This window comes from Carya illinoinensis, chromosome 14 (assembly GCF_018687715.1).
Source record: "Carya illinoinensis cultivar Pawnee chromosome 14, C.illinoinensisPawnee_v1, whole genome shotgun sequence".
NCBI classification, from domain to species: Eukaryota; Viridiplantae; Streptophyta; class Magnoliopsida; order Fagales; family Juglandaceae; genus Carya; species Carya illinoinensis.
The window spans coordinates 5,523,054-5,535,864 of NC_056765.1; the positions used below are offsets into that span (position 1 = coordinate 5,523,054).

At 36.8% G+C, this 12,811-nt stretch overlaps 2 protein-coding genes across 3 annotated transcripts; one reads left to right on the forward strand and one right to left on the reverse strand.

The window, feature by feature from the left end:
• Nucleotides 1-259: 259 nt before the first annotated feature.
• Nucleotides 260-5,382, reverse strand: LOC122294979 (ACT domain-containing protein ACR11-like). Its single transcript, XM_043103972.1, has 10 exons — nt 4,934-5,382; nt 3,785-3,842; nt 3,573-3,686; nt 3,331-3,425; nt 2,739-2,823; nt 2,568-2,627; nt 1,842-1,897; nt 1,537-1,642; nt 1,384-1,452; nt 260-594 (listed from the first exon to the last, which is right to left on the reverse strand). Exons 1-10 carry the CDS (start codon nt 5,095-5,097, stop codon nt 532-534), a joined length of 870 nt encoding a protein of 289 aa, XP_042959906.1. The 5' UTR covers nt 5,098-5,382; the 3' UTR covers nt 260-531.
• Nucleotides 5,383-6,567: 1,185 nt separating this feature from the next.
• On the forward strand, nt 6,568-12,605 carry LOC122295002 (wound-induced basic protein-like). 2 transcript variants are annotated; one of them, XM_043104006.1, is made up of 3 exons: nt 6,593-6,751; nt 8,553-9,860; nt 10,160-12,605. In XM_043104006.1, the coding sequence occupies exon 3, from the start codon at nt 11,060-11,062 to the stop codon at nt 12,347-12,349; it is 1,290 nt and encodes a 429-aa protein (XP_042959940.1). In that variant the 5' UTR covers nt 6,593-6,751; nt 8,553-9,860; nt 10,160-11,059; the 3' UTR covers nt 12,350-12,605. The 2 variants fall into 2 exon arrangements, with proteins under 2 accessions (XP_042959941.1, XP_042959940.1); XM_043104007.1 differs by lacking the exon at nt 10,160-12,605 and having other exon boundaries at nt 6,568-6,751; nt 8,553-8,806.
• The last annotated feature ends 206 nt before the right edge of the window (nt 12,606-12,811 follow it).

A 12,811-nucleotide genomic window follows, 5' to 3' on the forward strand; every position in this document is an offset into this window, starting at 1 on the left:
CGGGACATTGTTCCACTCGGTAGATTACCATAAAAAGTTAAGAGGATCTTCAAACTATCAAAGGAGCTGTGTGATGTCAATCGTGGCACTCTAATTCTCAATAATAAAAGGGTGAAATTGAGTGTAAACTCAACTGCTACAAATTCGAAATCTATACCTTAGCGATTCAATGATTAGTGCACTTGTAGTAAGAAACTCAAATCTACAACATAGTGGCTATCTTCTAAACTTCCACATGAATCCATGATAGACTTGTGCATTTTCTAATATTTCTTTTCTAATTTTTGTAGTAGACATAATAAAGCAAATGCCTGAAAGCACAAAGAGTTATTGCAGTGCTATAACTGTAGCAAAGTATGATTTTACATTGCTATTTTAGCTGCAAATTTATAGAATTTTCTTTTCTTGGATTTTATTTCACAATTGTGTTCATATGTCCTTCCAAAAGTAGATATGTCAGCATTCTAGTGTTTCTCTTATTCACTGACAATGCTGGAATTGTTTGAATGTCTCGTCTTGAATTTATGCGAATCAAAAACTCGACTCCTCTGTTGTTGGCCGCCTTAAGAAATATCGCAAGCTATTAGAAAGAACCTGCCAAATTGGATGGAGTAACTTTTTGTATCAGTAATGCTAAAAATGAGCTGCCTCATACTCAGGGTTGTGATGTCTAGGTCGGGCTCAATATGCTGTTACAGGTTGCAAATCCAGCATGGCATAGGTTTACAGTATCCTTGGGATTACATGGAATGAACCAATATTTTTTTGGAGGGAGCCAAAAATGAAATGAGAAAATTAATTAAGATCTCTCATTGAGGAGTCAGACCATAACTTTTACTACACCTTTCAATTATTTAAAACCCCAAACAGAACTGTAAGTAAAAGACCTAAATAGCCTTGAATTAATTCTTGGTGGCCAAGCCTAATTTTAATAGGGTTAAACTCAATTTTTAGACCCAAATATATATTGATTTAATATAATGATATTAAACAAAACCAGGCACAGGAGCCATGTCAACCCCCAGCCCCACTCGACTTGGTTCTGTCTCTGCTTGGGAATTTAGAAGAGAAAGGAAATGGGAGGATTGGGTTTGTCCCTAGAGTTTGAAAATAAGGATAGGGACCATGGCCTTGCATTCTTTTCAGAGACAGCATTTCAAAAATAATTTAAGTAAATGTAAAGCAAAAAGTTTACGATCATGTATCTCGTTTTAAAATAAATAATGATAGGGATAAAGTTAGCTGGCCTTGGACGAATGTTTTTTCTAGTCACACACTCCCACAGTCACACTGGCAAGGCTGTTTGGAAGGTATTTAAATTTTACCGGTCAATTCAAAAAACAGTGCTAAGGCTGCTTAATCATAGCCAAAATGTCAACTTACCAGCTGGAGAGGCTTGATTAACGCTTTGTCCTTGTAACTAACATGAAACTTTGCCTTGGCCAACAACCCCTAGCACCAAAAAAAGTGTAGAATAAACTACTCTGCCTAAAAAAAACAGTAGACAGTAAGTGAGAATTAAGTGAGAAGTATCACCTCTGTGTCAAATTCTCCGGATTTAACATCAATATTGATTTCAGTGACAATCTTCACAAGGTCTACCAATAATCCAGGGCGATCAGCTGTCTCCACATAAAGCAAACTGCAAAAATAATATCATGTTGGGGACAGGGGGAGACAGCAGAGATTTTTTCCTGCTTCACTCATGCAAAGATATCATCACTCACACTAGGAATATAATTGCTAATATAGAGCTGCAGTCTCGCAAAATTGGCATAGGAGCAACCTTTGTTGGAGTGCAGGTGTAAATTACATGAGAAAACAACTGATACATGCATTACCTCCGTTCAGGGCCATCATCATAGATTCTTATGCGTGTTGCTACATCCACATCAACCTGAGGAATAACATCACAACATGTTTGAATCAGGATGCATCATCACCATATATCCCTAACGATACATGGAAACAAAGACAACTGGAAGATACCGTCTTACTTCCAATATCTCCCACAGATGTATAATGAAATAAAATCATTGCATGGTATCCAAAACTCAAGATGATAAAAAATCAGCATTTGGGAATTTGATAAAATACTACTCGACAAGTCCCAGTCCTCTGCATGATGCAAGTGAATTGTAGAAAAGTATTTTACTTTTATGCATTTCCGGAAAGCAGACCCAATACTTCTTGAACAAAAATATTTCTACAATGACCACGATAGGAAAAGGCAACATCATACTGAAAAACTGAAAACCGCGACAACATCAAATCAATGCCATATGCAGTATGCGCATTTTCATGCTCAATCATGCATGGATATTGAGAGTTCTCACAAAGAAAAGCACATGCAGACATATGTCAAAGGCCTCAATCCATTGGTTTGAACTGCAAGCATCAAAGATACCATAGGCATCTTAACTACAGAAAGGTAAGCCTATCAATAATGTTCCAGATGTGATTGCTTAATCTTAGCTAGTTAACTTTGCAACAAGAACTTCTGCATAACAGACAAACTCCAAATCTATTTAAATTCTTACAAGCAGAACAATAAAAAGCTTTAAAACCTGTTGTTCTGGTTGCACTATTCCAAAGGCTACTCCCATTGCTAATTGGGCGCTCGATTCCTGGACATGTTCAGGAAGCTTATGAGAGGAACTCCTAGAAGAAGTGCTCTAGAAGATGTTATCTTAAGAACATTAATACAAGACTAAAAAAAAAATTTCAAGACAAAATACCGGGTGATACTGAATCAAATTGTTTATAATTGTCAAGCGAATTGCCTCAAGCAATTCTGGATCTTCTACCTTTCTACCAGTATCTCTGCAAACAAGTTCCACAAACAATTCAATCAAAATCACTATGGAACAGCCATTACTAGAACAAACTCGCAGCTAGGAATGAAGTAATATTTATAAGTTTTTCAGAGTCATCTTGGACACTGTGGTGTTCTCTTTTTTGAAGAGGACGGAAACCCAATTTTATTCGAAACCCTCAATTATGGCGGAGGAAAACCGTGATTACATTTAGAAACACCTTGAACTTATGTCAAAGTTCACTCTATATCTCTAGGCCTTCACTTACTACAAGGAGCTGTCAAGTTTGTGATTCAAATTCAACTAGCTGTCAGGAAGCTCAGTCCAGAAAAAGATAAGGAAGTATCTTAAAAGGATGACAGAGATCTGAACCTTCCAGTCGGGTAAATATAACAAAATTTAGAAAAAAAATCGGCGACTATCGGCTGCAAATTTGGGAGCTATCAACAGTATATACAAACAGATTATACTAGGAGTCAAAGTCCATATGAACATTTACAGCACAATAACTTACACTTTAGTGATGGCGAACTTGTTGTGCTTCCCAGAAGAATCTAAGAAAACATTTGCCTTCACAACATTGAGTCCAAGATTTTTAAGCGCATTCATCTGACACCCATTAGCTGATGGTTAATACTCTCTAATTGACATACTCTAAATAGAGATTAAAATAGATCACATGGAACTAAAGACTCAAACATCAGTATACCAAACAGGTAACATGACTATCCAAAGGGAAGGTAACTGGCTTCCTACAGTATCGAGAAGAGCTCCAAGCCGATCCCCAAAAGTTATCTCCACAATGGTAGCACTTGGATCGGTGTCTTGGTCGATAATAACTACAGGAGTTGGAACGGTATCACTTTCATCCTGTTAGCCAGCCCATTTCATAAAATTCAAACGGCAATTGAAATTAGACAAGTTAATAGGCAAAATACCCAATCACATAAATAAAAAAGTGTTCAAACCTCCAAAGCAGTTGCTGATGATGCTCGAGGTGTGTTTGTGGCCATTGAGGATAACCTTCTGACAAAAACCACACAGGAACTTAAACACAAATAATAGCAACAATGCAATGCCTCAGTGTCCTCTAAGCAGATGTTAAATAACACAGTTATATCTAATGATGTGTCCACCCTACATGCATAAACGCACATACAGGAACACACAGGAATTAAGTACTACCATGTACATTTCTCAAAAAGATGAAGCTGTACCGATTGAGTAAATAAAGCAGCTAATTGTCTAATTCTGACCAAATCCAGAAACAGAATTGTGGAATAATCCTAAGATCTTCCATGTAGAAGACTTTACATGATCCTATCCGGTACTATCTTTCCTGGTGAGAGTGTTATCTCCCTCTAATCATCAATATGAAATTAAAAAGAAAATGCTTAGAGAGAGATTTGCAGACAGCAGGAGTGCCAGGTGCTTCATGGAGAAAATTTTGGAAGTAGAGATCGCAAACTTGAAAACCATAAAAAGCACTGGGATTTACAGTTCTCACGATCTTATTATTTTTTTTAGGGAGAGGAGCCCCCGGGGGGGGGGGGGGGGGGGGGGGGGGTGTGGCGTGGGTGGGTAGATGTGCCGAGGCATGCTCGTGGTGGAGCAAGAAAGGAAGTAAGTACGATCTCTCCTAGCAGAAACCATAATGGTGCTTCTACATGGTATAGCCGTTAAGTCCAGTGAGCTTGCTGGTCATGCTGGAAGCAACACAACTATGAAAATCATCGATAGATTCTGGCATTTATGGTGCTGTAGGAGTCATACCAAAGGGAGGCAAACAATTGATAATTATAGGGGCGGAGAGTGATACTGAAAATGGCTCTGCAACCTGTCAAGTCATGGTACTCAACCAAAATAAAAAAGGACTATTCATACCTATTTTTTAATTACTACTGCTCTTGGTGTAATTCTAGTTTATCAGATACAAGCAGAATCTCAAATTACAAATAAGCTCAAACTATTTTTTATGCTTGAGAGATGACATCAAAATTCAAATGGGATACAACAGTTGCATCAAACAAACAAGTAGAACAGCCTTTAAAAAACATAAAAATTTGAAATGCAACATAAACCAGAGGCTTCATGAAGAAAGAATGTGAAGGGCTTACTGTCTCTTATGCAGAACGGAGAAAGGCTTGGTGGCAAGCCGAAAGGTGCCCCTGATCAGAGCTCCACTAGGCACCCGATTTTCAGAAGCTTTCGAAATACAATTATTATTATTATTATCACTGAGGTGAGTCCCAACACCCAAGGAAGCCATAGTCACAGACATTGGTGATTTCTCTCTTAAAAAACTAGATAAAAACTTGCCAAAGCAAACCCAGCAATGAAGGCTAGGAAGGAACAGTAGGGTAGAGAGAAGATAAACAAAGAAAAGAACCCCAAAAACGAAGAAGGACGAAAATTTCGAAGAAGAAATATAAACGTAAATGCAAAGAAGATGAAGATGAGGTAGTTGGGTCAGTGAGGTCTTTTGCTTTTTCGGTTTTTTCTAGGCCAATTATCTGCAGAAAGATTATCTGCAGCGTCCATTCCTCATCTCATCTCCCATTTTCTTTTCATTTTATTTAATTTAAAAGATGATTTTTTTTTTACTCCGCATATCGTTTAATGCTTGCATCCATCGTTTGTAATTTGTTCCCATTTTTGCATATCTCATCTTCTACCATAACAGCGACGCCTTTGGTTCAGACTTGTAACAGAAATAAAGACAGAAGCTCGTGAATATCGCGGCTCTGCCCCTTGTCTCACTCTCCCCCCCATCCACTTCGGTCCTTGGGTAGCACGCATCCTCAACCACAATCGAACTGGGCTGAACTGTCCTGACAAGCGGCCCGAACTTGGTTTTTAAACAGAATTTTGCTATATAGAAACAAAGTCGCATATTAATCTGCATATTAATATTAATTTTTTTATATTTAAAATTTAAATTAGTACTATTTTTAATAAAATATATTTTTTGATCAATCATAATAAATTAATGCACATATTAATACATAAGTATACTTGTAATTAAACTTTTCCTTTTAAATATTTCGAGTCATTAGCATTTTACGAATCACATTTGTATGGCAAAAGGGCAAATACACTTAGCTGAAAAGCCCAGCGGCCCAGAGGCCATGCAAAGTCTACTTAGACCCGTTTAGATTCGAAAAGTATTTCATCTCATCATTATAATTTTTTAAAATTTACATATAAAATATTATAAATAGTTCAAAATTTTCAAATCTCAAAACAATAATAATAATAATAATTTATTCAACTTTTATCTTTTATCTAAAACATCTCATCAACCTCTGAATCTAAATCAATTCTAAGCTTTGTTTGAATAATAAAGTAATTTTAGATGAGTTGAGTTAATTTATAAATAATATTATATTATAAATTTTATTGAGATATATTTTAACGTAAATAAGTTGATATATGTATTTAAATATACGAAATATATTAAAATGAGTTTTATCTTTTTATGAAAAATTTAAAAATAGCGAATCTTATTAATAATTAATTTAAGATGTGTTAAGGTGATTTCATCATTCAATTTTAAATATCAATAAAATTATATTTACAATTAATTATAGAATATGTAAATGTCGCATATATTTTTTTTAAAAAATAAATATGAGACTCATATAAATAATATTTTAATAATAAACTCTTTTTATTTTTTATATTTTTGTTGTTGTTGTAATGAGTGCTGTCTAGATTATTCATTTAGAATTATTCTTACCAAGTTGATCAAGTAATATATAGGAGGCGGCGTCGTTTTGGAGTAGGTCATGGTCCGCAACTAGTTCCTAGAGAGAGAGAGAAAAGGAACATAGCTAGTTAGGGCGACAAATTGAATCGGCGACAATGATCTACGACGTGAACTCTCCCCTCTTCCGATCCTTCCTCAGCCAGAAAGGCGGCTCCTCTGACAAGAGGTTTCCTCTCCTCCCAAATCCCTCCTTCTCTGCATATGCGTGTTTTGCTTATCCATGGCTTGTGCTTGTTTTGATTCGTCTGTTGGTTTTATTTGGGTTGAGTTTCTAATTCTGTTATAGTTTGTGGAATGATTAAATCGGATTGAGGTCATTTGGATTGGTTATTTTGAAGCTGTCGACGAATGGGTTGTTTGGTGGACTCGAAAGAAGCTTAGAAAATTCACTCAAGAAATGCCGTATTGCTCGTTTTCTTTTGTGCTTTAGTTCTTCTTTTTTTGTTTTTAGTTGGAATGAGGTTTTGAGTTTCAGTTATCTTTGGGTATATCTGAATGAACAGCGCATCTTTGAGAATTAAGTAATACCTATGTTTAAGGGTCGTACACACGAAAATAGGCCCTTTTTGGGGAGATTATAGCCTTGGAAACTTTGCATGGGTGGATAAGTGAATCATTGTGGAGGCATTATGGTCTGGTTATCTGCTTTAATTCTAACCCAAAAGAGTTTCCAATTTATTTCTTGTTCTTTTCCAAGATTTTTAGCAGTCTTTTATGTTGAGATGTGTAAAAGAAACAATAAATCATTCTAAATAATATCACCGGTTACATTCTTCTCAGCTTTGAATTTTGGTCTCAAATTTTCAATTTTTTTCATCTCTGCTACTTTAGTTGGTATCACAGCCAGCGTCAATTTGACTGGCAAAGTATGCTGATCAAGGGAGGTCCCTTCAGTTCAGCGTACTTGATATTATTATTAGGGATTTATTTGTCAAATAAGCTTCTTCAGATTGATTTTATTATAATAAATATTGGAATATTTGATACATGAAAAACGAAATTGCAAATAGCTTATGCTAGTAAAAGAAGGCAAAGGAATATGACATGAGGGAAACATAGTGCGTATTTACCTATGCAGGGCAGATACATTTTCAATTTAACAATTTGAAGGGGCTGATTGATTCTTTTTGTTCACATTTAGGTCTCTTATGATAATGTCATATTTTTTACTTCCAACAGAAAGATCAAATATTTTTTGAGAATGTTGAAATTTTTTTGTTGTGACTCTTGTACTTTACGAAGATGATCATTGATGTAGAATCCTGTATATGTTTGTATTAGAGCTAGCATTTTGTCACCTAAACATACCAGTAAATCTAGTTGGGTTTAGTTCTGGTTATTTGTGCTGATTTTGAAATTTATTTTGCTGTTTGATTGTCATCCAATCATTGAACTATATAAGATTGGGTTCATTTCTGATTCATGTTCCAAATTCATCCCGGCTTCTATATCTGTACTTTTTGTTTGAGTACTACTTAATGGGTTTGATGCAAGTGAAATATTTATGAAGGCAAATGAATTGTCAGATTGACCTCCTGAATCTTAGTGGGGTTGAGTTGTTATGGCCTTACTCATTGCCAGCTCATTCTTATGTTTTTGGTGCATCTAGTTCAGCAAAAACTGCTTTTATTATGTGAATACTATTGGTTCTTGTGTAATAATTTGTTTGGAGATCTATCTGTACTCTATACCTTAATATTGTCATATGGATCTCTCTATGTGGCTCTTGGGTGAAGATTCTGTCTTTTCTACATATGCTAAAGCTCTTGGTTTAGTTTTTAATATTATCGATGCATATGTGTTTTAGGCCCACCTATTTGAAGTATGCAAAAAGCTTATATGCTTTTATTTCCATTTTTCAAACTATTAAATCATTCGATCTTTATGTAATGAACTTTAATAATAAAACTTTTATCTTTGTTCCTCTGAAGTTTTCTGATTTATGAATGTTATTGATTTGTTTTCAGGAAAATGGAAGAGCAAAAACCAAAGGAGCAGAAACCCAAGGCAAATGAGAATAAGCCTATTATGACAGAGTGATATCTACTTGGGCTATAATGTTCCAAATTCGGATAGGGTGGGAGGTTTCTTTACTCTAATGATAAGAGTTGGTAATTACATGATTAAACCCATGGTTATGACTTTACTTTTGGGTTTGTAATGGTCTCTGTTTGGACGTGTACCTGTTCCTTTTTTTAATCTGAGTATGGATTTTCTTCTTCTTCTTCTTCTTCTTCTTCTTGTTATTGAACTCCTTTTTCCCAGATTTTCTTCTGGTTTTTCTCTCGTGGAATGATCAAGGACTGGTGATTGACTAATTTGACTTAAAAGGATTGAGGCTTTCTTTAGTAGAAAACTAATGGTAGATACTAGATGCTGCTTTGGTTCGTTAAGATGCTGAAATTGTCAACAGTAAGCCCTACTAGCGCATATGTTTACTTGGAAGTCATTTTAATCGCCTGATCACGTGGTTTTAAGGTGGGCTCCGTACGGGTTTGAATGGATCGCTCTCTAATTTGAGTTTTAATGGTTCATTGTCTAGTCATCTGTTGGCAGAGCCAGATTATCAATGTTATGCTACACGAAGCGCAAGCTTCATACAATTACTTTAAATATTGGATGACCAAAAATACAGTGGGAGTGTTCTTCTCCAATTCTCTACCTGTCCACTTTCCCGAGCTCTCTGGGTCTCAACTGTCCTGACCGTGCTGCCGTTGAGGTGCGGAGAAAATGCCGCTAACATAGCCATTATTTTGTGGTATAGAGAGAAGTTAGAACTCCTGTAGTTGATCCAAGGTGTTTTTAGATGCATTAGCTATAGTTTATCAGGAATCAATCACTTAAGGCTCAGCCATGGGAAGATTAAAACATCAATCAATAAGCAAACAAGATTACCAAGTACACATTGGTCTTGATTCGTTTTAGTCAAAAAGGAGATGGGAAAGATATCTGTTAAAGCTTCCACTGAGACCCCGTTGCATACCAGCGGAAGCGATAGGGTCGCCCAGCCAGCCAACTGACATGGTATGGGTCCCCTGAGAGGTAACAAGCCGGGGACCCTCAGGTTGCAGGCAGGGGATGAACTTGAGTGGCTATGAGTAGCTCCCCATGTGCATTCCCATCTTACCTTCCAAACACCTCAATTACCTTCTGTCTCCTATTATCGCTCTTCCTGTATGTGAGGTACCCACCACCTTTCTCCTAGTTGAGATATGTCCCTTTCGAATCAAATGAGTTCAACAGCCCAGAGCAAAGGTCGAAAGAAAGCATGGATGGTAAATCTCTCTTTTCTTCTAATTTTTGGAAAAAGGAAAGATGAGATTACAATCCGAGGCTGGTCTCTGCCTGAGCATGGTTCTAGTAATACCATTATAAAAGGGCTAGGATTTCTATTAGTCCATATTATAATTGAAATCCCTTAGAATCATTACAAAGGCAAGAACATCCTTCCAAGTAACATGGGATTTCATTTTACCATATTCCTATATTTAATCTGAGGTATTACATGATATTATTATGAAGTTGATTGTGGCCTACCGATTTGATAATTTCGGAGTACTTTGTCTGTGTGCAGTGCTATGGTGTCGGAATCCAATTCAAGGTAGATTTGGGCATATAGTCAGACACAGAAGAGATAAAATTCAGGAGGCAAGAATGGTGGAATACTCACATTTCACATTATGTCAACCTTTTGAAAGAAATAGAGGTTGTAAATGAGGCTTTTGATTGCTTTAATACTTTCCATTCTAGTCAAAAGAAGCAACTTTTGATGCATAAGGGGCCCATGAAATTCGACTTAAGAGATCCAGAAAAAGTTTGATTCCACCCATACAATTGACTTGTTTGAATAAATCCCTCGTAAAGTATCTTTCAATTATGTCAAGGTTAATTAGGGATGTATGCAGCAACTACCGTGTGATCTTTTTGTCCCATGAATCCTTTTCATTTCATCTCAAACTCTTGGTAGAAAACTTGAAATAAGAAAATAAGGAAAAGTTGTAAACCAAAAACATACAGCAGTTTCCTCTCTGAAAAGGTGGGTTTTTGTGTGCATATGAATCTCTAAAGCTTGTAAATATGATAGTAAGTTTGTTTTTAGAGACTCTTTGACAGAAGTTGATTAGGTCAATTCTCTTTGAAAGCATTTAATTTGTACAGATTCCATGTAATTATTAAAGAGGACTTGAAGGTTTGTCTATGCAAATCTGAAGGAAGGAGAAAAAAGAAAGAAAACATGGTAATTATGGAGGCAGTACAAAGTTTTTAAAGGTGCTTTTCTTTCTAGTAGTAGTTATCCTCTCTTCCCAGTCTCCTCCTTTATTCACGCCCGTCTCTCACTTCCCATTTCACACTTTTCTCTTCCACCTGCTAAAACAAAAACAAGAAAAAGCTCCATCTCCATTGCATTCCATAGCAGAGAGGGAATAAAAACCAAAACATCCTTCACTTTCTTTCTTTGACACTAAGAGAGAAAATGTCGGATTATTCAAGTACCTTCAAGAAGATAGGATTCTCCCGTCTTCTCCTCTCTGACTTAATCCAATTCTGTTTCTTCATTCTCTCCCACCCTCTTTACTTCTGTTACTTCATCTTCTTCTCCCCATATCTTCTAAAGCTCCTCTCTTTCCTCTCTCCTCTCCTTATCACAACCTTTCTTCTCCTCCTTGTTCTTCTTACTGTCTCTCCCAAACTTGTTCAAGAGTACTCTCACTCTGAATCTTCAGAATCCAAAGTCGGTTCTCTTGTTAGTACATATCGAACTCTTTTCGAAAGATTCCAACCAAAAGTGGACGCTGGAAATGAAGATTTTCAACAATTTGAGGAGCTTGAAGTGTTTAAGATTGTGTTTGACAAATCTACATCTGAAATTGGAGAGGCCCCCGTGGAAGTTTTGGAATGGGAAGTCAAAGAAGTTTGCTCAGAAGCATATGAAGCACCTGTTGACAAGAGTGTGGGTTCTGGAGGCAATTGTATTAGGGGATTGGAAGCTCTAACTGGCAATTCTGATGCATATCAGGTTCCGACTACACAGCCAGGAATCACTCAGCAGAATGTGGAAGTGAAGAGATTAGAATGCTTTTTTCAAGAAGAGAATGAGTTGGAAACTATATTTTGTGTAAAGGAAGAGAGAGAAATCAACCAACCAGGTAGCATAGAGTTCTATGAAGCGGAAGAAGGAAAAGAAGAACCATCCATGAGAAACGGATCAAAGGCAATGTATATTAAAACAAATGACAGTAATACATTGAGCACCGACTACGGTGAAAAGCATGATCCCCAGGTAATGGTAAACTCGCAGAGACTTGGTGCAAGTGTGGGGAGTCCAAGAAATGTGGGAGAGTATTCTTCAAAATCTATGGAGAATTCTGAAGAATTGGGCTCTAAACTTGGAAGTTTTGGTTCAATGAGGAAAGAGAAGGAATGGAGAAGGACATTGGCATGCAAGCTTTTTGAGGAGCGACACAATGTGGATGGAGGTGAAGGAATGGATATGCTTTGGGAGACATATGAGTCAGAATCGAAAAAGGTGCAGGGAAGAATCAACAAAAAGAAGAAGTCAGGCAAATCGGTTGGGTACGAGGAGGATGAGGTGGAAGAGGAAGACATTGATGGGCAGTTGTGCTGCTTACAGGCTTTGAAATTCTCAGCAGGGAAGATGAACTTAGGAATGGGAAGGCCTAATCTTGTCAAGTTCTCCAAGGCCTTTAAAGGGATAGGATGGTTGCACCATTTTGGCAGGCATAGCAAGAAGGGTTACCACTGAATCATATCAACTTAACTATGTCAAAATGTATTTGATGTTTTAAGGATCACAAGTAAATATTGCCTCTTGTTTTTATTTTGTTTTTTTCTTCCTCTCAATTTGGAGACTCTCCATTGTGAAACAATCAGCAGCAAATGTTGTGCTACTTGATGTATTACAGAGAGAGGCTCCAGCTTTTTGCCTCTGGTTCTGACCAAAAGAGGAGAGATATTCAATGAAAGTATGTGTACTGGTAATGGTGTTAGAGCCCTTTTAATCTTATGACCTCATCCGTTATACATATGCTGTGATTGATTGTTTGGGAGACAAGCAGACAGGAGTTGCATCCAACAGTTACAATATAGGCATGATATTGGGTAACTTTTATTAAGGTACCACTTGCATTCGGCATGGGGTGAGCATCCTAGGCAGAACCGAACCAAGGATGTCATATCTGCATCTTACTTGTTCTCTCAAATCCGA

Coding starts and splice junctions, on each gene's coding strand:
- LOC122294979 (XM_043103972.1), bottom strand. CDS start 5,097: ATGTCTGTGACTATGGCTTCCTTGGGTGTTGGGACTCACCTCAGTGAT. Junction 2,628..2,738: donor ATTTGATTCAGTATCACCCG/GTATTTTGTCTT, acceptor GAACATGTCCAG/GAATCGAGCGCCCAATTAGC. Junction 1,898..2,567: donor TAGTGCAACCAGAACAACAG/GTTTTAAAGCTT, acceptor GTTATTCCTCAG/GTTGATGTGGATGTAGCAAC.
- LOC122295002 (XM_043104006.1), top strand. CDS start 11,060: ATGTCGGATTATTCAAGTACCTTCAAGAAGATAGGATTCTCCCGTCTT.